Below are 25,493 nucleotides of genomic sequence, written 5' to 3'. Positions count from 1 at the left end.
TCTGCAGTCTTGGGGTGGGATTTCAAGTGGTCCTAGCTATCTACCTTTCCCAGGGGCCGTTTCATCCTTGGTTCTGTTTGAGCCAAAGATGAATCCTAAGCCATCAGATGATGCTCAGGCACTGTTACGGACCAGACACAGTCAGGGAGTCTGATGACTGACTGAGCAGGAGGGTCTCCATCCAGAGACCAGCCTTGGATTTAGGGGATCTTTCCTCCTGTCTTATGCTTGTATTCAGTCTGGGTCAGTTACCAGATTTTCTTTCGAATAGTGAGTGTAGTTCATAAAAACTAAATCTGTGCATTGTCTCCTGAATCCCCCTGGGCCAGGATCAGAAGTCCCAGGCACTGGTTCTAACATAGTTAACTGACATGTAGGGTAGGACCTGAGACAGCTAAGTGGCCCTTATGGCTCTCAATTGTTAAACTTATTTTTTTTGAGACAGGGTCTCATTATGTATTCCACACTGGTCTGGGATCCTCCTGTTTTAGCCTCCTATGTGCTGGAATTACAGGTGTGTGTCATCAGGCCTAGCATTGCTATTACTAATTTTGTAGACACAATGTCTTAATAGTATACCACACCGTCTTTAGTTTTCCCAATACTTTTTCTTTACTTTTCTTACTTCTACACTCCTCTACTTTATCATATGCCTGTACTATAGCACATTTCTCTATCATAGTACATGTTACTTGTTTTCCAACTTGTCTAGTCTACTGAACTGCTAATTCTTTTGGCGGGGGAGGGTACCGGGGATCAAACTCAGGACCTTGCACTTGCAAGGCAGGTGTGGTGCCACTGAGTTATATCCCTGGCCCGGAACTGATAATTCATCATGGGCAAGGACTGTGACTTATTTACTTTCCTGTATCCACAGTTCATAATGCAGTGCGTAGCACATAGTAATGTTAAGTAAATAATTACTGAATAAATAAATGAGTACTTGAATCATCCCTCAAACTTATGCTTCTGGACTTAACCTTTTTATTGAACTCCAGTGTCTTATTTTTAAATGTCTGTTGGCATTTTTAATTGTCCATTTTTTTCTCAAACTCAAATTCATGTACTCATTGTCTCTTTCCAACTTTAAAATTTTTGTTGATAATATCAATTTCTTTATAGTTTCCTTGGTCAGAAATTTTAGAGTATTTTGATTCTCTCTTGATGTCTGGAATTTTCTGTATTCTATTTCACTGACTCAAATCCTGGTTCAGGCTTTTATTACTTAACTCCTGGAAAAGTGTAATACATTTTTGACTGCATGGAGGGTCATCACAACTAAAAATTCTTTTCACTTCAAATTCATACTGCTTATCTCTGTAAGATCATTGTCAGTAAAACATTAATTTATTCTTGTTCACACACTGCCCCAATTTCCAAGTATTTTTTCACAGAGTATGTGCATGACATGCCATTCTCTTCTATAAAACCTTATTTAATGGTCCATGAGCTAAATGAGATAGTGTTTTGATCTCCATTTCATAGATAAGGACATTGAGATTTATGTACGTTAAGCTACCTGCTCAAGGTCACATTTACACCAAAAACAAAAAGTTAGAACTGAGTTCTGAATACAGACAGGAACTCTAAGCTCTAGTAATCATTTTATCAGTATGTAATATCTCAAATTTAAATTCCTGCTTCACTTTGGAAGACTTCCATAATGCAGCACACCAGCCCTACTTAATTTCTCTTCTTTGCTGCATTTGTATCTTCTATTCCATATTTCAAAGTTTTTGGTACTTGTCTTCTGTGAAGTTACCTATTTTTAACTTCAACTAGATTATGAACACCTTAAAATTAGTATTATGTACAGTTAGCCATCAGTATCCATAGGTTCTTAATCTATGGATTCAAACAACCACTGACTAAAAATATATTAAATTGCATCTAAAGTAAACTTTTCCTTGTCATTATTTTCTAAACAGTAAACAACTACTAACTAGCACTTACATTGTTTCTGTTATTACAAGTGATTTAGAGATGATTTAAAGTGTACAGGGGGAATGGTGTAGGTTTTATCCAACTGCTATCCTTATGTCAATTTCATATAAGGGATTTGAGCAATCTAAAATTTTGGTATCTGTGGGTTGTTGGAACCAATCATTCACTGGATACTTGGGGACAACTATATCACACTTGAATTTCTATGAAGATCTAATATTATGTATGACTCACAATAACTTCCCAATGAATAATTTATTAAAAATATTAGCACAGTCCTTGAGACAAATGCATGCATAGTAAACTGAACCAATGATTCCTAAATTATTATTAGAGGGACCAATGCATCAAATTGCAGGTCTAATAAGAAACCAGAAAATTTTGATGTCTTCCTCATACTAAGAAGTTTTTGCTTGCCTTTACAATACAGATTAAAAGTTTCCCAGGTTAACTAATACATTTTAGTGGCATCCCACTATTTCTGTGAAGCAGTGTCAAATACGATACAACGTCACCACATCCACAAGCATCAGCATTTCACCACCACTCTCCCTCTCGGTGCTTCGGAGAAAGCAAACAGAATAGTTGTGGTTCCCTCTCCCTCTCTCTTAATGAATCGTAAATTCACTTTCTGTTCATAGGTCCATCAACTTAATTTCATTTAACTTCAAGGAAAGTACTAGAAGTAACTTTTTAAAGACTTTTTGGCTCAAGATTCTGATCCCTCTCATCTCCTCTGTCCCAAAACGGATGTTTCGAGTAGAACTCGCTCAGATCCACCTACAGGAGAGTCCGGCCTTGACTTCAGAGTGTGAGATCTGAGGCCAGTATGCTGTGAAAACAGCTGATTTAGGGCCTCCCCACGTCCACCTTCACGGGTCCTCGGGATCCCTCCCGCCCAATGGCAGCGCCATCGCGCCGTCGCGCCGCATTACGTCACACGCTCTCCCGGAAGTGCCGCTGGCCGAGCGGCGCCGGGGGCGTGTCTCGAGACCTGCCCGCGTGTTGTTACCTGTAAACGCGGGAGGTTTGGCTCCGAAGCTGTCGCACTCGCTGTGGAGGCGTTTTATCTTCTCTGGCAAGAGCTGTGAGCTTATCCTACCCGCAGGCCCAGAAACGTGAGGCAGTTTCGGCCGTTGGTGCGGTGCGATGGAGGTGGTGGAGGCCGCCGCCGCTCAGCTGGAAACCCTGAAATTCAGTGGCACCGGCTTGGGGGTTGGGGAAGGTCCGACGGTGCCTGCCCCCGACTCCGCACCTACGCCAGGGCTGCGGTCGTGTGAAGGATGCCCAGAGAGTGAGCCGGCTGTGGAGGCTCAGCCTCCCAGGGAGCAGCCGCCGCAGCCCGCCCTGAGCGCCGAGGCGGGCGAGAGCCCCGCGCCGCTGCCAGAAGTGGCGCCCCGAGGGGACTGCGTCACTGGCCTGGGTGCCGCGCTGCCGGCGGAGACCCTGAGCTGCCCGGAGACCTCCGACTCCGACAGGTCGAGTGTCCTCGGGCCCCGGAACAGCAAGGATGGGACTCCGGGCTAGGAGCCCAGAGGGTGCGGTGTGGATTGGGGGCGGGGGGTGGGGAGGCAGCTGATGCTTAGGCGCACGTGTAGACGCGCAGCTCGGACCGCCTATTCCTCTCCGCCGTTCGCTGGGAAGCACGTTGTGAATCTGGATTTAGGACTATCGAATCTCACTTCTTTCCTAGATTTGGTAGCCTGAAAGGTTCTATATGTAGTTAATATAATTTTTAGTTAAAATATAGGAAGGCTGAAGTTATTAGGTTATTTTCATGAGTACTGTTTGGTATATCTCTGTGGTTGTAACTTTAGAGTTCTGTGTCGTCTGAATTACCTTCTTCCCGTCAAGTCTAGCATGTAGCCTTGTTTTTTTGAACGGAATAAGTTAAGGATCAGGAAAGGGATTATTTTTTATAACCACCCCTCCGCCTGTGCCTTCTTAGGGTGGGATAAGACTGCAACATATGGGCTGTTACAAAACCACACTGAACATTTTGTACAAATATTCAAGTACGTTGGGGGAGGTTACTGACCAGGTGAACAAGATAGACACATTAGTGAGGATGTAAGGAGTTTTTGGGTAAATCAATCTGGGAATGGAGGAAAAAGGATTTGAGTAGAGGAAGAGAATCTGAATAGACTGGGCAGGGGAAGTAAGCAAACTATAAACAAGGTTTGATTTCTTGGCAGTCATAAGATCATCTTGTTGGATTTCTGTGTCCACGTTACTGGGAAAGTGAAGTAAGTGTTAGATGGTCCGACAGTGGTTTGAAGGCAGACATTGGGATGTGTTGTCAAAATAGAACAATTTAGTGTAGGACTCTGTAGATGATGGAAGAAGGTGCCAAATATTTGAGAAAGTGAAAAGGGATACAGCTTTTTGCATATTTTAGCTAGGCAACGTTTTGGTACCTATACAGGGTCTCTGGTTTTAGGTTCTTGGTAACTCAGCATGGTTTTCAAGAAATTATGTTATAGTACCAGAGAGACTCTAGTAACAGTTTGAAAAGAGGGCTGTGGGAGCAAAGGAAGGAATCTATTTCAAAGAAGGTAACATTTGATTTGAACTTACAAAGAAGAACAGAATATTTCTAGGTTGACATTTCAGGCAAAGAAAATAGCACAAACAATGGCACGTGGCAGTGAAAATACAAGGGGAATTGGGAAATCATATAGGCTTATATGCTGGATATAGCCTCTGTGTGAGAAATGGTAGATGAGATTGTGGAGGTTACCAGGAACCTGCTCACAAGGGCTCTAAGGTGTCTTTTATGGAAAAAAAGTTGTAAGCTTTTCTGTATGCTTAAATATTTCTAAATACAGTGGAAAGAATAATGCAGACCGTATAGCAATAACCTTTAACAGTTTTTAATTTTTTGAAAGTATTCATTTGATATTGAACCTTTTAGTCATTTACAGACATCTGGCGCCTTATCTTTAAATACTTCAGCATGCATTCTCGCAGAGGACATTATCTTACATAATCACAATGCTATTAATCATAACATGTGAAATAAAATTTCTCTCTTAAACTGATTAGCATGGGAGGTCATGAGAAGGTTAAAGTAACAGCAGTGGGAGGAAGAGTGATTATCCTGGGGTGAAACTCTTACAATATTGGTTATACAATTAGAATTACAAAGCAGATAACAGATGAGGGCCTGAAATAGCAGTGAAAAGGAGATGAGAAATAGGGCTAATTACCAATCAGAAGAGATTTATTATGGACCTGAGTATGCAGTTGTCTTAATGTGATTCCCAGGTTTAACCACAGTGACTGGCTTGAAAACTAAGCAGTGAAAATAAAATAGAAGGTGAAGGAGGAGTGAAGCAGTGCAGAGAATGTACCTTTTTTCTGTTTTGTCCTTAACTTGAAGGAAGTGTGAGGTTTGTGTATGTCATTCATACAGATTAATTATTATGCAGCCAGAAATTATGGTTGGAGATTAGCTGTCAGGGCGGAAGATTGATGAATTAATGTGCACATGGATGATGATTGAACTCATTGGAGTGGATAAAGTTACTCAGAGAGGAGAGAAAGTGACTATGGATAGTACCCATAAATATAGCACAGAGCAGAGGTGAAGTCTCATGTCTCTTATTCTAGTGGGAGAGGCTGAAGTAGGGGAATCACAAGTTTAAGGCCAGGCAGGGCAACTCAGTGAGACCCTGTCAGAAATTTTTTAAAAATAGGATTGGGAATGTAGCTCAGTGGCAGAGTACTTGATTAGCAAGCATGAGGCCCTGGATTCAATCCCCAGTACTGCACCAAAACAGAGCAAAACACAATTAACATTAAATGGGCTACAGTGGGGGAGCAAATTACAATTTCTGTGGGAAGTCAAAGGCCAAAAAGTGATCAACATATTTGGTAATGGAAGCATTCCCAAGTTGCTTCAAAACGGGGAAGAAACTGTTGGCAGTTTTCCTTCAGTCATAAGCAAGTGATTGACATTTGCTTATTATACTCAGACATATGACATTGTGCATAAGAGGGTTAGGAATTTTGAAAATGCTATTGATGAACCAAACACTACTTCCCCGATGTTACAGTAACCTTTGAAATCCTCCCCTTTTAATTAGACCAGCAATAGTAAGCAAGGTTAAGTACGTATTTCCTAACTGAATAATACAATGCCATTGTAATATTTGACCAAGTTTTCAACTGTTTTCTTCCCTACAGTGAAACAGATTCAGATAGTTCAAGCTCCTCTTCTTCCTCATCATCTTCCTCCTCCTCATCTTCTTCCTCTTGTGTATCACTTCCTCCCGTGCTGTCTGATGGAGAAGAAGATTTACAAGTTGAGAAGGAAAGCAAGAGTTTTCCTCTTAAAACAAAAGATGAGTTACTTCTTAATGTAAGTACTTATATTAATTGTGTTTAATTTTCATGTTATAAAATGCACTGTTATTACACTGGTATTATATTTGGTTTATATCAAATTTGAACTTTATTCTTAATTTATTGAGAATACTTTTGCCATGACTTGACTTGCTTACGTGAAAGAGAGCAGTGACTGGAATAAGTTCTGAGGTTGGTTCTAACCCTGGCATTGGATAATTGTTCTTTTTTGGGCACCAACTTCAGTTTGGTATTTTCTGGTTTTTATTTTCCATATAAAACATTTCCAGGCTGAGTTTCAGGGGTAGAGCACTTGTGTAGCTTATGTAAGCCCTTCAGTTCAATTTTAGTGTGTGTGCTGCGGAGCACAAGCCCCTCAGTTCAGTCTTCAGCACTGCAACAAAAAAAAGAGAAAAGATACTTCTTAGATAAATTTATAGCCTTTGTCTTTGTATCTTTGTCCACAAGTCGGAAAGGTTTCCTCAGTCGCAACTGAAATCTAATTGATTGCTTTTAGAGAAGTAGAAAGTGAAATTCAGTGGGTTAAACATTTAGGATTCCTATTCACTTGAAATTTTAGAGGCATTTTTTCAAATTACACTTGGAAAGATGCATTTATTGTGTAATGGCACTTGGTAGGTTCATCTGGCAAAGTTAACTCTTGTGAGGTGTTATTTTCTCTTAGGCTGTAAAGTGCTGAGAGAATGGGGATTTGGCTGAAACCTTTGACCCAAGGAGAAAACCTTTGCAGAATTTCAGAATATAGCTTATATTGCCTCACACCTCTGTGTACGTTAATTACTACTTACACTTTTATAAGTTCAGTGATCACTAGTCAAAATTATCATGTAACATTTAAATCAATATGATAACCTTAAGATGCTAGATTTGAAAAAAAATTAAAAGCTCAGAGGTAATTTGGTGCCTTTTTTCATGACTATTTTTGGATTCTACCAATATTATTTCTCTTTTTCCCTATTCATAATAAGAAATTTCCTATCGCATTTATGCTTCATGGATTGAAAACTTTTGTATTTATCTGCAGTGGTTCATGCGTTCATGCCACACATGTTGATATTTTTTAATGGTCTTTTTATGTAAAGGTTTCTAATTTATAACTATTTTCTGAAAGTATTGGAAGACATTTTGATTTCATTTACTTGTATCTTTATCACCTCTCAAAAGTTTGCTCTTAGGGTATAAAAACCTAAGAGGGATAAAAGATCACAAATAATTCTAGCATCCAGTAAGTTAAGGGAGGAGGATTTTGAGTTTGAGGCCAGCCTGAACTGTGCAGTAGAACACTGTCTTAGGAAAAAAAAAAATGAGAGAGAACACAATCTTTTTAAAATGTTTACTGTCTTATTTATGCCACTAAGTCTAAAATTCTTAGGTATCCCTTGAAATGTAATGGAAAATCTTCTATACTTGTTTACAGTTTTTTTCTGGGTGTACAGTACCCATATTTTCACCAGAAATCAGAAAAGGTCTTTGGTCAAACAGGCCAACCATGTTGTTTGAGACTGAGCTCACATCTAATCTTTGTACCTCCTTCGTACCTAGTACAGTGCTTTATAACTAATGAGGACTAAGTAAAACATGGTAAAGATTATAGAATAAGGCATGAACAGGTGCCTTACTTTCATTCTTTTAGAAGTTATTGTAGCACACCTGCCATATGCCAGGTGCTGTAAACAAAACCAGTCCAGTTTCTGCTTTCATAGTATCTAGTGGAAAGAGACAGACAGTAAATAAAGCAGACATAAATTTAATTACCAGAAGTGCTATTGAATGTTTGAGTGTGTGTTTGTCACATATCAGAAAATTTCATTTTGCTGGGAAAATGTGTTGTTAACTTTTAAAATGGAAGAGTGACCTAGTATGTTTCCTTTTTTTTTTGGCCATTTCCAAGGGATCTTGGGAAGGATAGAAGAGGCAGTTACAGTGAAAATACAGGTTAATTTTTAAATTTTGGATCCTTAATTAGCTATTGATTATTTTATGTTTATAAGATTAGGAAGGAAAATTACCAGAAGTCTCTGGTTGTTCACACTACTGTGCTGCTATAGATAGGTAGAGGTATGAGGAGTTCCTTGGTGTCCTATTTACTTTTTTTGTTGCTGAGACAAAATACCTGACACTCAAAGTTTAAAGGAGGAAAGGTTTATTTTCGCTCACATTTTGTAGAGTCCATAGTCGGCTAGCTCTAAGGCAGGATGGCATGACAAAGGTGCACCACAGAGGAAAAACAGTTCATGGCAGGCAGAAGGTACCAAAGCAAGCAGGCGACTAGTGTCAAGAGACAAGACTACAGCTCTTCCTGTCCCTTCCATCTTCCCCAGGCTCTCACACCCTTAAACCTAGCATCACACCTTAAATCAATCCCAGCGTCATGTCTTTGATCCCAGCAGTACAAACCCTAGATCCAGCTACTTCAGAAAAGCCCCACCTTTGACTGCATGGGGCTTTGTGGGGGACATCTAGGTAAAAGCTATAACACTTGGTTTTCCCTAAGTCTCTGACTTAGGTTTCTGAAAGAATGTATTTGGACTCTTTCAGAATTTGAACTCTGAAGTTCAGTACAAAGAATGGCTTTGTCTTTAGGACTGTGCTTCTTTCTGTGTTACTCTGTAGCGCTGGCCGTTTGACCACTAATACTGTTATATGACAGCCATGAGGAAGACTTGCTGGCTTATCTGAGTACACAATGTTTAAGAAACCATTAAAGCCAATGGAGTGAATATTTAGATTGCTTGCCATAATGGTTTATAGCTAGATGTTCCCCCAAAGCCTCATGTGCTCATAAATGGGGGTTAGGGGAATTGATTAGATCATGGGAGGGTGGTACTCGTCAATGGATTGGTCCCTGATGAGTTTGTAGCTAAGTGTTGTTTGGGAGATGAAGCCTGGCTGGAGGAGATGGGTCACTGGGGTGTGGCCTGGAAGAGTATCTCTCTCCCTATCCCTTGATCTCTCTGCTTCCTGCCAGCATGTCTTGTACTGTGGACTGAAACCTCTAAAACGGTGAGCCAAAATAAACCTTTCCTCCTTTAAGTTGTGGATGTCGGGTATTGTGTCTCAGTGACAAGAAAGTAACTAAGACAGTTGACATGGGTTTCAGAGTCATCCCTCCTGTTTGTGTGGGTGAGTGTAGGAGAGAGTGTGAAAGTGTGTAGGAAAGTGTAAGCTTGAAAGAGTGCATGGGCTAGTGTGAGAAAGTGGGGGTGCCTAAGAGCCAGCTGACAAAAGGGGGTGTGAATATGTATTTGGAGGGGGGTGGGTGCTGGTTGTGTGTTAGCAGCTTTGTATAAACCTGGATTCTCTGTCACAGGAAAGGGAGGCTTATATCCACTTTAGAAGGTGATGCTGAGTAATCAGAATATACCCAAAGAGAAAAACGCTTGGAAGTGATTCTGATGGTCGACTTATGTTGGACTCAAGTTGTGGAGAGCAGAGATTCAGATTACCTCAGGAGAAAGAAGGATTTGCTGTAAACACTTGGATTGGAAAGCAGTGGGAACTAAGGCAGCTCGAAAGACTGGGCTTGATGTTCCTTGCACATTGTTGTAGTTCAGTTAGCATCTTTTGATTCTTTCTTTACTGAGTGACTGCTTCTGCCTACCTGCAGATGGATCTTTAATTCTGGTTTTCTGTACCCTGGCTCTAAAATGACATCTTTTACTCTCAGCTTTCCTGTGAATTGGCACATTGTATTTATTTAATTAGGTTTTTTTGCTCACTTTCAGGACAGCCTTTTACTTAAATTTGGGGTTTTTTGGTTGTTTTTGGTACCGGGAATTAAACTCGGGTCCTTGCATTTGCAAGGCAGGCAGTGGAACCACTGAGCTAAATCCCTGGCCCTAAATTTGGTTTTTTAGAGAAATGACAACTCACTCTTCTGCCAAGTGTCCCCTCTTGCTACAACTTACTCGAGAGGAGGTGGTATGCGCTGTTTTGTTCAGGACTCCTGATGCATCGCTTAGACTCTAAGACAGCAGAGGTTGTGTGTCTTTGCCAGCATGGGGCTGCTGGCTCTATGCTATCTGTTATTTTAATTACCAAATGAAATTCTAAAGAAAATTAATGAGTTGTCCTATCTATGCTGTCTTTGCTAAAAGGTGTACATAAATTAAGATGCTCGAAACAGTTAATAAAAATTTTGGAGTCTATGCTGGACTTTCAGACATCTCTATAATGTAGACATGTTCAGTTTATCCCAGTTTTGTGTCCTTAGTCTTTAGAGTGTTTTTTTTTAAGCCAGTTTTCTGTTGTTACTCAAACATACAGAAGATCATTTTTACCTCCATTTACTCTGCTTGTCAGGTGTGAATATTGCCTCTCTGAGTCTCCTTCTTTAAATCTTTTCCATTGTTTGAAAGCTAGATCTAGTGATCTGACTACAGGTTGGGGATCCCTAACCTGAGAATCTGAAACTTTTTGAGCAGTGATAAGGTACTACAAATGGTAAATTTTATGCTAAGTGTTTCATGCACATAGTTATTAACAATACTGTATAAAATTACCTGCAGAATGTGGTATATGAAACAAATAAATTTCATATTTATACTTGGACTCTATCCCCAAGATAGCTCATGCTCACTAGCAAGAAAGGATGGGTTCCAGTGGTGGCAAAAACTCTGGAAAAGGGGGCTGGGGATTTAGCTCAGTGGTTCCGCTGCCTGCCTTGCAAAGGCAAGGACCCGAGTTCAATTCCAGGTACTAAACAAAACAAAACAAAAATCTGGAATACTTCTGGTGCCAAGCACTTTGGAAAAGGGATACTCACCCTGCACTAACTGTGCAGAATTTAGTTTTAGGTTTATGGGAAATATGAAGTAACTTTGAGATTGTTTTAAAATCAGTTCTTACAACCAGTTTTTTTAATAGGCTTATAACCAAATCTTTTCATACCAAGATTTGGTTATAACTTGACTTTAAAAAATGAACAGGAGGAGGTGGTGAGTAGAGAAAAAAAAAAAGGATTAGTGAGCTATAAGCGGCATTGAAATAAAGAGTCTTACGTGGCCCTCCTCATAATGTCATGGTTATGTAACATGATGTTAAGTTTAACCAAGTGGAGTTTTCTTTTAAACATAAACCCTTCTTTAATGCTGAGAAGGTTTATGTGTAAGAAGCAATTACAGATTTGGATTTCCATTAAACCACATAGGAATTTTTAGTGTTTCAGTGAGAGAAAATTAGGTTCTTTTTGAAAAATTTTATCAGTATTCTATTCCACGAACTTTCATATAAATATATCTAATGTAATTGAAAACATAGTCATAGAAACATTTGGTATCGTGATATTCTGAAATCTTAACCAGAAATGAATTTTGTAAATCAGTGCCTATTGTTTCCTTTTCTAAAAACCTGAAAGATTTTACCAAAGGTTAAATTATGGCCCCAGTGCTTATGGGAATATTCAAAAGGACTACTAATGTATGCTTATGCATGTAATGTAACATGACTGAGAAAAAATTTACTGCTGGTTAGCTATTCATAAGAAATTTCACTTTTACAGTTTCAGAGACTGCCTGTGCTATGTTAAAAGAAATAAAGTTTTTAGTTTATATATGCTGTACTTTCTTTCCAGTATTGGCAGCGCAGACAGACATCCTAACACATTGTTAACATGAGCATATGAAAATATCTGGGCCACGTCAAGTGATTAGAAGTTGCAGTGAAGTATTTCATACCTATTTGACCTCTAACACCTATCAAAATTTGTATTGCACTTTAGTCTTTACTATTATTGATTGAATACATTGTTTTCAAGCCCTAATGTGTTTATAAGTTTTCTCTTAAGTGCAGGCCTCTTTCACCTCAAGGTTGGTATGACTCCAGGTAGATTTGCAATTATTACATTCCATCCTGGACTGCTGGTAGCAGTTACTAACGTTCCTAAAATGTCCTATAGCTAAGCAGCAACCTAAAATGCTTGAAAAGATGATAGTTTTTTCATTAATAGTCAGTGCTCTTCAATACTTAGATATTTTAAAAGTTCAAATTTTATACTTTACTGTTAAATTATTTCCGATAAGCTTATATGAAGCATGAATGATTCTTTAAACTTCAAATAAGTAGTATTTTTTATTAGTGTAGCCATATATGTTCTGTGTGTGTATATGATACAGAAACATTCCCTGTTTTAGACCCCCCCCCCATTGGCCAGTAGATTTTAATGAGTTGGTTATGCTGATCACTATAGAGGGTAAAGACAAATGTGGGGAATGTAGTTGGAGTGAGAGCATAGACACGCAGAAAGAAAAGTAACACCAGAGAGTTCCTGACAGAATGCTAAAAGAATGGTACTGTGCACCCGAATTTGTAGGATTGACTGGGTAACTTGCACTGCAGTGGTCAAGGAAGGTGACTCATCCACTGTGCAGCTGTGCCAAGGCAGTGGAGGTTCCCAAGAGGCTGAAGAAAATGCCTGGAAATGGTTTGTGTGAGATGAGGTTTATTAAGATGCTAATGGGACCAATTAGGGTTAACTGAAGCTCACTAACAAGAAAGGATACATTCCAGTGGTGGTGAGCTGGACAGGAAGTCTCCAGAAGTGTCCAGTGGTGGCTGGGCTGTTTTGTGTATGACCAGCATTCCAAGCAACACCTGACTTAGCATACAGGCAGGAAGAAAGTTGTGCAGATGTCACTAGCTTGCCCGGTATCGTGTGTTCTTTAGGTAATAGTTACCAGGACACTCTGTTGCCTGTCAACCCACGGTGTCCTCTTGTCTTGGCAAGAGTTTGTTTGTTTGTTTGTTTGTTTGTTTGTTTTTGGTACTGGGGATTGAGCTCGGGACCATGCGCTTGTGAGGCAGGCTTGGCAAGAGTTTTTGGAAAGCAAAAGGGTGTTTCAAGTGGTATGTGTGGTACTAAATGTACTTTTTTTCAGGGACAATAGTGAAAGCATCAGGGCTTGAACTGAGATTGAAAGATGGGCAGGCTGCGGATAGAAAGGTGACGAGGGGAAATTGCTAGGGAAGGCACCAAGTCCGTCACATGATGGTTGTTCTCAAGATTGCTTACATAGTAAGACCTCAAGGAATGTTTATTTCTTTCTTCATTCATTTATAGTCCATGTAGTGTCAATTTGAAACTGAACCCCTTTTTTACCTTTTAATATTTCAGAAAAATTTTGGCTAATACCCAGCAGCATTTAACTTATTTAGCAGTGCTTTTCTCTTAGTGATAAATAAAATCAGGGTCTTAGAGTTGGTGAAATACAGATTCCCCAGTTAACATAAAAGGTATGCCATGAGTTTCACTGATTGCTGGAAGTTTCTTTTTCTCTTGATAGATTATAATTTTATTTCAGTTTTATATTTGAGTCAATTTTTGAGGGTACTTTTATGAACTTTGTTTCACTTTAGTATTTTAGGTGAAAATGTTTAATGGATTTGTCTAAGTTTAGCTTCTTACACAACAGAGTAATTAATAAGGGCATTAATGCTTATTGGCAATACCCAAAGAATAGCTGAATTTCATGGAAATTTGTAAAATTACTCTCCTTGGAGAAGTTGAAGTAGAAACTAAATACTCAGCTTGGTCATAGGTGACAAAGTGTAGAGACCTAATCCATTCTTTTTCCAATGTTTTACCAGCCAACCATAGGAAAAAATATTTCTAATTTTGGCTCTCAGTACTCCAGGGATTGAATCCTACCTTCCAACCATATCTGAAAAGTGAAGGCTCAGGTAATTGGGTGCTGTGTGCATGTTCTCTATTTTTGTATAATAGAGAAAAGTGGTTGGATAATTTCATTCTACCTTCCCCCACTCTTTTCAGTAGTACAAAGTAGCAAAGGATTAATTTTTATTTGAAATGTCTGACTCTTTCGCTCACTACCCTCTCTTGCCTGAGTTTAGTTTTTGTGAGTGAAAATCCAAATCAAGGTTCTTTAGATAATTTTACCTTAGAAGGGCATCAAATTACTGATTTATTTTTTCCAATAGTAAACCTTCAAATGAGCTAGAGAAGTCAGTACCATTGTAAAGAAAGAATGTCACCTTCTTGGAGGCCAGTTTTAATAGCTCCTTCCATTTTTGCACTGGAAGTTATACACATTTCTTTTTTGATTAATGTGTGCTTTGATTTTAATTTAATTTAATGTAATTTTCTTTTATTTTATTTGAGACAGGGTTTCACTAGGTAGCCCATGCTGTCCCTGAACTTGTGGTGCTCCTCCTATCAGTCTGCCAAGTGCTGGGATTACAGGTGTGCATCACCATGCCCGACTTGATTAGTGTGTTTATAATTTAATTTTTAATAAGATAGATTTTCAGTGTGTTCTAGTAATTTGAACAGTTTGCTTAACTATGCATCCTTACAGGCAGTACAAGAGAGTTAGAATGTAATAATATTCTTACAACCCAGGCAGTAATTCTTTCATGACTATTTCAGGAGTGTGGTTAGAATCTTGCATTTTTTATTGCCTTAGTTATCTTATCACAGAATCATAACAATTATTTTGTCCTATTTGGAACTTTTGCAACTTTTGCTCAGGTTCCTCATTAATTACAGATAGGAAAACTGAAGCTAGAACAAAAATGACTTGCCTCAGGACATCTAAGTGGTTAGGTTCTAGCTATTGTATTTATTGTCTTAGGAAAATGGATAGTAAACAAGTAAATAAAATATTAGACCCTAATGTTTTAGAGAAGGAAAAGCAGCAGCGTAATTTGGTAAAGAATGACTCAGCTTGATACATGAGGAGAAGATTTAGAATAATCCACATATTCTTTGTTTTTAGTAGCAACCTGCCTAGCACAGTGGATTCTGGTCATTTGAACTTTCTAGTTACTTTGTGGATAATAATAACGTAGCATATTTTGTCATGGTGAAGGATGTATGTATCAGCTAATGTGAGCTTTTTTAAACTGTATTTTCTTAGACTCCATTGTCTCTTTAAAAAAGTCTTTGTCTTGCAACTGTGAAGTGTGTAGGAAATAAGTGAATGAATTTCTTTAGGATCTTGAATTTTTGTTTTGGTTTGGTTTGGTTTGATTTTTTTTGGTACCGGGATTGAACTCAGGACCTTGCACTTGGGAGGCAGGTGGCAGCACCACTGAGCTAAATCCCTGGGTTCAGTATGTTGAATTTTAGTAACTCATTTGCCAAATGCTGGGTGTAGCATTTTGTAGTTCTGTGCAGCCTGTTTGGCTGCTAATATCAGTTCTTGATTACTCCTTGTTATTACATGTAGAAATACTGAATAAATATGCCCTGAAAAACTTTTACTTTTCTTTTGATTTTGAACCAGCAAACATTGTGTTTAAATGAGAGTATATATACTTACCCAAAATCGTAGATAATGTACATCTAAAACAAATGTTGTTTCATTTAATGCCAAGAAATAAATGAAAGTATAAATTTCTCACCAATCTTCATTTCCCAGGTGAAATATTTACATTGTCATTAAGACTTTATGGTAGGCTGGGTATGGTGGTACATGCTATAATCCCAGCACTCTGGGAGGATGAGGCAGGAGGATTTCACTTTGGAGCCCAGCTTAGGCAAACATAGTGACTTAATGAAACCCTATCTTAAAAGGAGCTGCGAATGTAGCTCAGTGCAGAGGCTCTGGGTTCAATCCCCAGTATCTCAAAAAAAAAAAAAAAAAGCAAGAAAGAAAATCATGGTTCATGCAGTTATAATGGCCTAAAATTACACCTGCATTAATGGCTGGACATGGATGGAGGATGCAAATATGTTTTCTAATGAGGGCTCATTTGATGTGTGAAAATGTCAAACATTGTTGCCCTCTTGATCTTTCTGAGCCAGTAAACTTTGAACAGTAATGAGAATGTTCTATATCCATGTTGTCTTAATACTCAAGGTATGGAGCACTTTTGATGTGGCAGGTGTAAGGAGGCTGAATTTTTTATTTTATCTCATTTCAATTAAGTTTAAACTTACATGATGAAGTGTAGTTAGTGTCTTGTGTGGGATCTCTCAAATGAAAGCCATCTTTCGCATTACTCACCCTTCTTTTCACAGTGGTTATAGGGTAATCCAGGCTCATATCTTAATCTTCCTAACCTGCATTAAATAGTCTTGCCTTTAATTTTCAGTACACATGGCTTTTTTAGTGGGGGTGCACATGATTTTTGCTTATCATATGATGAAGATATTTCTGTTTCTGGTCTTCCTCTTTATCTCTACTTTTAAATTTCTTGGTTTCTTAATATGTCTTTTACTTCTGATTCTTTAAATCTCGTGTACAGTGTCAAAATGATACTGTCCTTCAGTATGTGTTCTGAACTGTTTTTCCCCCTTTATTGGTATCTGTATGTTTCTCTCCTCTGTCACATATACCTGCCCTGGAAAAACAAAGTGATGGAAGCCAGGCACAGTGGCACACACCTGTAATCCATCACTGGGAGGCTGAGGTAGGAAGATTGCAAGTTCACGCCCAGCCTGAGAAATTTAGAGGCCTAGTGAGGAAACTGTACTCAGACTGAAAAAAAAAAAAAAGCGGAAGTGATTGGTTTTTGTTTTTTCCTGCAAAGCATATTATGCAACTGAGTTTTACTTAAATCTTATAAGGGGGCTGCTGTGTTATCGGAGAGTCAGAAGTTAATATAATCCTTGTAATAGTGTTTGCTGCTGCAAACCAGGGGTATCTGTGCATCAATCCTAAGGATTTAAGCTTCCTTTGAAGATTGCCTTTTTAATTTTATTTTTGGGAAAGTTGGGTCCAGGTCTTTTTCATTCCTTGAGTATTCTGTATTGAATTATATTTTCATTTTATGGTTTCTTCTCTAACTAAAAAAGACTTTGACTTCTGAGATTTTTGGTTAGCTCTTGTGTAAGTTAGGTTCCTTTGTTTCCTAAATAAATAATGAACACCAGCTTCATGCTGACCATCTTTCTGGGTACTGTAGCAGTGAGCATGGCTGGCTAAATTGTGGTTATTATCAGATTTACTGTCTCCATTTTGGGAAATGGGCAGAAAGCAAGTAACTAAAATATTAAACAGCAATATTCTTTGAAGAAGAAAAAGCATGTAGATAATTTGGTGAAGAATTCAGTAGGGTTGATAGTGGTGTGACACTTTACATTTAGCAATGAGGGAAGAGATGGTGACATTTGGCATCCAAACAGCAAAACAAGATCTTATTGCTCCCTCTGACAGGGTAATCCGAGGAACTTGTTTTTCAAATCTTTGAGAAGTCTGTCTCCTACTGAACCTTTAAAGTTTTGCTTCATGGAAAGCACATCTCTTGGGTGAATTCTTGTTCATAGGGTTTGGAATGTTTTTCCCCTCTTTGTCCTTCTCTCGTAGCGTACTAATTTAAAAGAAACAAATGCTCTGTATCCCCTTGATTCAATCTCCTCCCAAATACCTGCCATTTTCAAACCAAATACATACTTGTCAACTTAATTGGTCTTTTAGAAGTAAACTCTAACAGGCCCCCACCTTGGAATTGTACAAGGCTGGTTTCATTTACTTATCTCTTGGTTGTTTTGTATGCACTATTGAATTGAGATTTTATGTCCATCACTTTTATAGGTAGGTCTTTTATTATCAGGAGGCAACTTAATGCCTTCACTGTATTTCTGAAACTGTAAATTCCTCTGCTATAGGCTAGGATTACGGAAATAGAATTGGAAGTACTGTGTTATAGTGATCACAGATAGCAATGTCTGGTTTTTCTCTAAATTTGTTTCTACTCAGTATCAGAAATCTTCCCCAATTGTGACCAAGACTTTTCATTCTTCTAATATATAGATCACAGGCCAGGTAGCAACAGGAATTAAGGAGGCGTGACAAACACTTTCTGACATTAGGAGTGAATCCCTGTCTCACTACAAGTATTCTGGCTATGTATAACTTACTTTATTCCTTGTGAAAGTTCTCCTTAGAACAGAACATTGGGACTGCATCAGACCCTGTAGACTGAGCTTGCTCAACCCACAGAAGATTACCTCATATAATGATCTCAAAATGACAAAAAACATTTTCTAGAGTTCTCCAGTAATTTCTGATTTAAAAACCCTATAGAATTAGATTTATTAAAAAGAAATTCCAGTCAAAATGCATTATTATGCTTTACATTTGAAACATTCCTGATAGAATTAGACATCATTCCTACTATCATCACAGTTGCTTGACACATAAAATTCTGAAAATACCAGCCAATATCATTTTAAAAGTGAAAAATATGATATACTACCACTGAAATGATGACTTACTTCAAAATATGATTATATACTGAACATACAAACCACTAGCAATAAATTTCAGCATATTTTCTTTTGTTTAAACAATACCTTACAATCCATTTATAATAGCAATAAAATACTAGATAACTAAGAATTTATAATAGCAAGTAATGTGGGAAATAGCTTGCAATCGGCTGAATGTGTAAGATAGCTTGAAGTAATGCTAACCACTTATGTAAAATCTATGCAAAAACAAATGTAATTGATCTTGATCAATCCTAACATGAATATGATACAGTGGTTCTAAAGTTTTATCTGGTAAAATAAATATGACAACAGTAAGAAAAATTTCAAAGGGAAAAATATCGATGGAGTCATCCCAAATATTACTGAAGCACGTGAGAGCCCCAGTTGCTAAACTCGCTTAGTACTGACACTGACAAAGATCAGTTAAACTGACTGGAGGTTCTAGTAAAGGAACAAAAATATGAGAGGAAAATACATTTAGTATATGTTAAAAGTTTGGTTTACAAATCAGCAAGGGGAAAGGCAGATTAGTCTATAAGCTGGGGGATTATTAACTAATTAATTTAGATAAAGATAAAGCTAATCTCTGCTTCACTTTTATACAAGAATAAAATTAGGAATGGACCAAATACACAAATACTAAAAATGAAACTATTAAAAACAAAAACATTAGAGAATGTTTTAAATGATCTCAAAACTATCATTTATATAAATATAATAATGGGATTTTCCACAGCCCAAACAAAACATTGATATATTTGATTAGAACAAAATTGAAGTGCCAAAGTTTCATTAAAACAACTTAAAATACTTTAAAAAAAAAAAAAGCTGAGGTTATAGGAGACATTTGCTGCATGTTTGATGAAGAACAAATTTTCTCAAAAATCCAAAGTTGTCTTACAAATGAATAAGAAACTTTCTGAAATAAAAGCACAAAAAGTATACACACAATTCATAATCGCATGGACAGGAAATGTGTAATGTTGTCCAGTTTTTCTTATTTATAAGGAAGTTCAGATTAAAACGATACTATTTTTTACTTGTCAGACTGACAGATTTTAAGTTTATTTCTCAATAATGGCAAGGTGTGAGAAAATCATACATCATTTATAAAAGTGTGAATTGATATTATTTTGAAAATAAACAGTATTTATCAAGTATGGGATATTTAAACCTTTTAATATAGTAGGTCCACTTAAAGATTTTATCATAGGAGTTACAGTAAACTTTCTTTACATATATTGTTGTGCAGTGCTGTGTATTTGGAGAAAATTTAAGAAGAGTAGATAAATGTGTCAGGTGGATACTGTGTTAAATTGTGGTACGCCTATACAGTAGAATACAATATGTTAAATAAAATTTTGTAGATATTTAAGTTCTGATGTAGAATGATGTGCAGGATATTATAGGCATAAGGGTAGCATTAAATATGAGCGTTTTAAACAGTATTTTTGATTTAGAAATGTAAAGTTTATATCTTCATAGGAAATGTGCTTGAAAGATACATAGACTATTAACAAAAGTTATCCTCCAAAATTAGCTTCTAATGTGCTACTGGCCATGTCTTTGCACTTTTGGCCTTTTTCAGGAAAAACTTTTTAAGAGTAGTATCATTTGGCTTGGGTCAAGAACAGAAAGCTGTTTATTTAATATAAAGGCTAAGGTCAGTTTTATTCTTAGATTTCTCTTCATCTCTGCTTCAATATTTAGTTTCTATAACAACTGAGATACAGTTTACAGCTGGGTCAAAAAAAGGGAAATCTGTGGGTGTAAAGAATACTATTTTTTAACCTAAGGAGAGAACATATCCAGTTATACGTTCACAGCTTTTACATGCTGCATTCTGCTTCTAGGAATTCTGTGTTTGATAGGTGTCACCACCTTTTTCCTGAAGAGGCCAGACTTCTCTTCCCACAGCCGCAGAAGAGATTGCGGCATATATCTTCTATTTCATCACAAATTGATTAGTTAACTGATTAACAATACAGTGCAGAGAAAGAGCTCTCCTATGGAGGAAGTGCAGTTACCAGTAGAATTATTTTTCTGCAAATATGATGTCTCTGGATTCCTTAATTTTTCCTTTAAAAAGTGGGGAGAGACTCTTACTCAACTGTGATTGGAAAATATCTAGAATGGTATTAGGTCTGTATTCTTAGTCTAATTGGATTTAGGGTGTATGTTCTAGACCCATTAAGTCATTTAAATGGGAGAAATGCTATCAGAAGTCTGTAGCTACTAAAAAGGTTACCATTAAAGACATGTTTTAAGCATTTAGTGTTACATCTTCAGAGATGCCTTTAGCACATCAAATGGAAAATATTTCTCATTTTTAAAGTTGAAACTAGAGGATGATTAGTGCTTTTTTATATTATAGGAACTACCTTCTGTTGAAGAACTCACTGTTATTTTGCCTGAAGATATTGAATTGAAGCCTCTTGGAATGGTTTCAAGTATTATTGAACAATTAGGTATGTAAATAATTTCATTAACAAAAATTATTTCCAAGCATACACTAATAATCAAGTCAAGGTCTTTATGACTATTAATAACACTTCATTTTGTAGTAATTAAGCTTGAAGGGATAAACTTACTTATATATTGTTTCTCTATAAAAGTGAAAAGTTTGTTTTTACTGACATCTTTAGAATTTTCTTTATCAGTTTTGTATTGCTGTTATAACATAACCACAGATTTAGTGACCTACAATAACACAATTTATTATCCTATAGTTCTTCAGGCTACAAGTCTGATATGGGTCTTTTAACTCTCAGTGAGCTAAAATCAAGGTCTCCAGCAGGACTGAGCTCCTTTCTGTGCGCTCTTAGCGAGAATCCGTCTCCTTGGTCCTGTTGTATTCTAGACGCTGCCCACATTTCTTGGCTCCTGGCTGCCTTCCTTCATCGTCAGAACCAGTAATGTAACATTTCTCATGGACCTTTCATTTATCATTACATCTCCTTCTGACAACACTCTGGAAGATCTTCTGCTTTTAAGGACTGCTTAGATTAAGCAGTTCCTTCTATAGAAGGTTTTTAACCTTAGCACATCTGCAGTGCCTCCTCTTGGAATGTAAAGTAACATACTCACATGTTCAGGGATTAGATTGTGAATATTGTTGGGGGAGCCAGTCTATCTACCATGTTTGATTTTCTCATAAACACGTAAATTAGGAAGTTCTGTGATTTAATAATGATATTAATGACATGATATGGAGACAATGGTTATTTTAGGTTCCTTCAGTCCTAAGACGTAAGGTAGAAATGTGGGAGACCTTAACATTAATGTGGGTACCATTAGCTCTCATAGCAAGATACACCTGAGAATAGAACTGACAAAGTCATAGGATTTTTGAGTTGGGTAAAGGAACAAAATTGTTCATGAGCCCTCTTAGTTTACAGACCCTAAGAACACAGAAGAATTCATTTACTCTACGATGAAGTATATGAGTCATTGGTTGAAATAGGACTTTATCTTTTTACTTTTCCCAATGGTGTCTATATCATTATTTTCAAAAAATACCATAATTTTGTAGTTTGTACATTTTAGTTAAAATGTAAAGTAAGATGTTTTGCAAAAATCTTGATTATTAAAATGTATCATTCCCAGGTCATCACATTTCTTAGTATTTTAGTTATTCATGGTATTTAATAATATGGATAGACAAACAGATAACTAATGTCTTGATTGTTTGAGTTGAGCACTTATTAGATTTGGTGTATACAGATAAATCGAAAGTCATAATGCTGATCTTGAAGGAAATAATTGTCAACTATATGACATACTTGGAATAATGCTTTTTAAAGATACTCTTATGACTAATACATTGTAATAAGCTAACAGAATTCTAACCTGGGAGTAATAAAAAAATCAATCAGCATATGCTACTATTATATACTATTGTGTTTTGAAAACCTAAAATATCTAAAATCATTTTAACCAAATTACAAAAAAAAAATACTAGTACATTAAGCAAAAATAATCTTTGACTTCAAATAAGAATCTAAAGCTGAAAAGTGAGGATTTGGCATTGTACTCTGGAGTTCTACCTGCCATCCTGTGCTTTTGTTTGTTTTGCTTTAATTTGGAAAATTCAAGGGGGTAATTAATTATTATCTCTCAAGGTAGAAGTTGAGAAGTATCTCAAAATGATCTTGTCCTAGTGCAGTGATGAACGTTTTAGAGCTTTCAGTCATGCAAACAGCCCTCTGTATCATGTGTGCCATAGGTTTGCCACCACTCTCCTAGTGTATACTTTCAGAGTATCAGTTTGAGAGCCTTTAACAGTTTTTATCAATATATAGTTCAGACTCTTGTGGAGTTTCCTATGTGCTAGAGCTGACCTCTTGAATCCTTTTTTTATCTTCCTATAAGATGAGGGAATTGGATTAGGTGATCTTTAATTTTCTATAATTTCTATAGTTTTCTATAATTATAATTTTATAATGGCTCTTAGGGAAAGAAATTAGGGAGGAGTGATGATTACAAATGAAGTTTTACTATGTATTGTCTTTGTTATCTTATCAGCTTTATTCCAGAAGCAGATCTAACTCTAAAAATGTTGGCCCATGATCAGTTACTTATATGTATGTTTAGAACTAGGAAGCATTAACCTTAGAAATTAATTGGAATACAAAAAAATTCTTTGAATTTTAATAATCTGAGCTAATACACATATTTCATTCCCTAGGTGGACATGGTTATCTGTATAATGTAACAGTATTATTGCTTGTTGCTAATTAAGAACTTTGTGTGTGTGTGTGTGTCTGTGTCTGTGTGTCTTTGCAGTAGTAGATTAGCACTTGTAGCACTTAAAAGAGTTTTAGACTATGTCAACCCAGACTATGTTAACCCCAGTGCTTTTTAAGAAGGGAAGTTAAATATAATGATAAGAGTTATTGTGGGGCCTCTCACTCCTACTTCATCTGTTCAAAGGAAAATGTTTTATTAAGCATTAATTTAACTTTTTCATTTATTCATAAATAATCAGTGCTTTGTAGGAAAGAACTATAGAATGAGAAATAAGACTAACTTGTAGAACAGGAATTTTGTGACTAAATGTGTTGATACTATTTATGGTAAAAATTGCTTGAGAAATATATATTGCTTGAATATCATGATATTTTAAAGGGAAAGGGTGATTTGAATTTTCTGTTAGATTTTATAGTTTAATATTTTTCTTGGAATTGTAGCTTTTTGTATTAAAAATATTTATAATGCATTTCCCTGTGCTATTTGATAATTTTATTTTTATTAAAGCGGAATAGTCACTGAGCTATCTTCACCAAATTTTATTTTAAATTATGTTAGGATTAACTGTAAATTCTCACTATTTCTACATTATATTCTGATTAAATCTTAAAATAACATTTGTTTTTTAAATTTTTCAGTAATAATTGAATCTGTGAGTAACCTACCTCCAGTTAATGAGGAGACTGTAATTTTCAGAAGTGATCGACAAGCAGCAGGAAAGGTTTGTTAAAAAACTCAGATCCTACAAATTATTCTCTGTCTTTGGTTGATGTTTCTGACTTTCCCTATTGATCCTAAGAAGAGTTTATTAATTTTATTAGATGAGCAGTCTAGAGCTCTCAACTTGTAACACATTCTTGATTCCCTGCAGTTCTTAACGGCTGTCTGTCAATTGGTTAAATGTTTCTTATTCATCTTTCATGTGTAAGTCACTATACACATACGTGAAATTCTTTGCTGATGTTTACCAGGCACTCTACTGAATAAGACATAGTTCTGATCTGCCAGGTATTTGGAGCCAAGTAAAGATTTTCTGTGAGTAATGCGATAGTTCTTAACCAGTTTTGGTTTTTGAGCCCCTGTAAGTAGGGGCTCTCAAACTTTTTAGACTTGACTTCCTCAGATGGAAGCTCAAAGTGGAATCATTCAAGTGGGAAAAGACTTTGGTGACAGGAGAGAAATGTCACTGTAAGCACAAGCTAAGGACTTAGGAATATGGAACCATTATAAGATGGGGTCCCTTTTAACATCTTCCTAGGAACAACCCTATATGTTTACCTTTAATGTAGAAAACCACACACTGTCCAGCAAGTAGGCAATCCTGAGCAGTCAGTAGAGGACATAAAGCCCTCTAAGGTCAGGAGATAAGTTGTTTGTTTTTTGTTTGTTTTTTGGGGGGTATCGGGGATTGAACTCAGGACCTTACACTTGTGAGGCAGGCAGTGGAACCACTGAGCTAAATCCCCAGCCTGCGTCAGGAAGATAAGTACTAACCAAGTGTTCATTTCTTGGCAGATAGGACAGTTTTATTAACCTCTGTATTCCCCACTATACATTGTATGGTCTGAGTTCCAGTGGATATAATTAATTTATATTAAATTAGGAAAAAGCAAATATGTTAAACTGTGTTACTGAGTCTTCACACCTAACTTTTCCTTTTCTCCACTTTTTCCTACTGTGGAACCCTAAAGCAATTCATGAGTGAGAAGTTTTGTTTTGTTTTCTTGTTTTAGAACAAAGCCTCACTATGTAGTCCAGGCTGGCCTTGAACTCATGGCAGTCCTCCTGCCTCAGCCTCATGAGTGCTGGGACTACAGGCGTGTACCACCATGCCCAGCCTTCTAATAACAGTTCAGAAAGGGATGAGGTTTTTATCAGTTCTGCTGCTTCACCATCACCATATGTTTTATAGGTTGATAGGTAAATTTAACATAGTAATGGGTCACCCCATTACAAAGCAGTTGGTAGCAAAATTTATTTCAGTTAAGAACTGATTTTTTTTGCAGTTTAAAAAAAAAATTCACAAAGGGAAAGAAGACTCATAGTATCTAAAGAATGGTGCTATGTTTTTTCTCCTTTCAAGTACTTAGGCTTAGTATCTTTATTATACATGTAGGTCTCAGAACTTTTGATTAGCAGGAAGAAGCTATAATGTGTACAAACTCATTACTTACTGCTGATGTCTTTGCAAGGGGTTAGAGGTACAGAAGGGGCTTAGCCTTGACAAAGGCCAAGAGAAAAGGAATAAGAAGTGAGT

General features: G+C 36.9%; 1 protein-coding gene across 1 annotated transcript in view; it reads left to right on the top strand.

Moving 5' to 3' along the window:
• Nucleotides 1–2,917: 2,917 nt before the first annotated feature.
• Nucleotides 2,918–25,493, top strand: part of Naf1 (nuclear assembly factor 1 ribonucleoprotein) — a 37,562-nt gene continuing 14,986 nt past the window's right edge. Inside the window, exons 1-4 of the mRNA XM_004848238.4 lie at nt 2,918–3,422; nt 6,133–6,307; nt 20,862–20,955; nt 23,875–23,957. Coding sequence (XP_004848295.1) covers nt 3,094–3,422; nt 6,133–6,307; nt 20,862–20,955; nt 23,875–23,957 — 681 coding nt within the window. The 5' untranslated portion in view covers nt 2,918–3,093. The remainder of the gene's footprint in view (nt 3,423–6,132; nt 6,308–20,861; nt 20,956–23,874; nt 23,958–25,493) is intronic.

Source organism: Heterocephalus glaber, unplaced genomic scaffold (assembly GCF_053883595.1).
Source record: "Heterocephalus glaber isolate CG9 unplaced genomic scaffold, H.glaber_assembly_v1.0 deba00001460, whole genome shotgun sequence".
NCBI classification, from domain to species: domain Eukaryota; kingdom Metazoa; phylum Chordata; class Mammalia; order Rodentia; family Bathyergidae; genus Heterocephalus; species Heterocephalus glaber.
The sequence above is the reverse complement of the archived record's forward strand: the minus strand, read 5'-3'. Positions and strand labels throughout refer to the sequence as shown.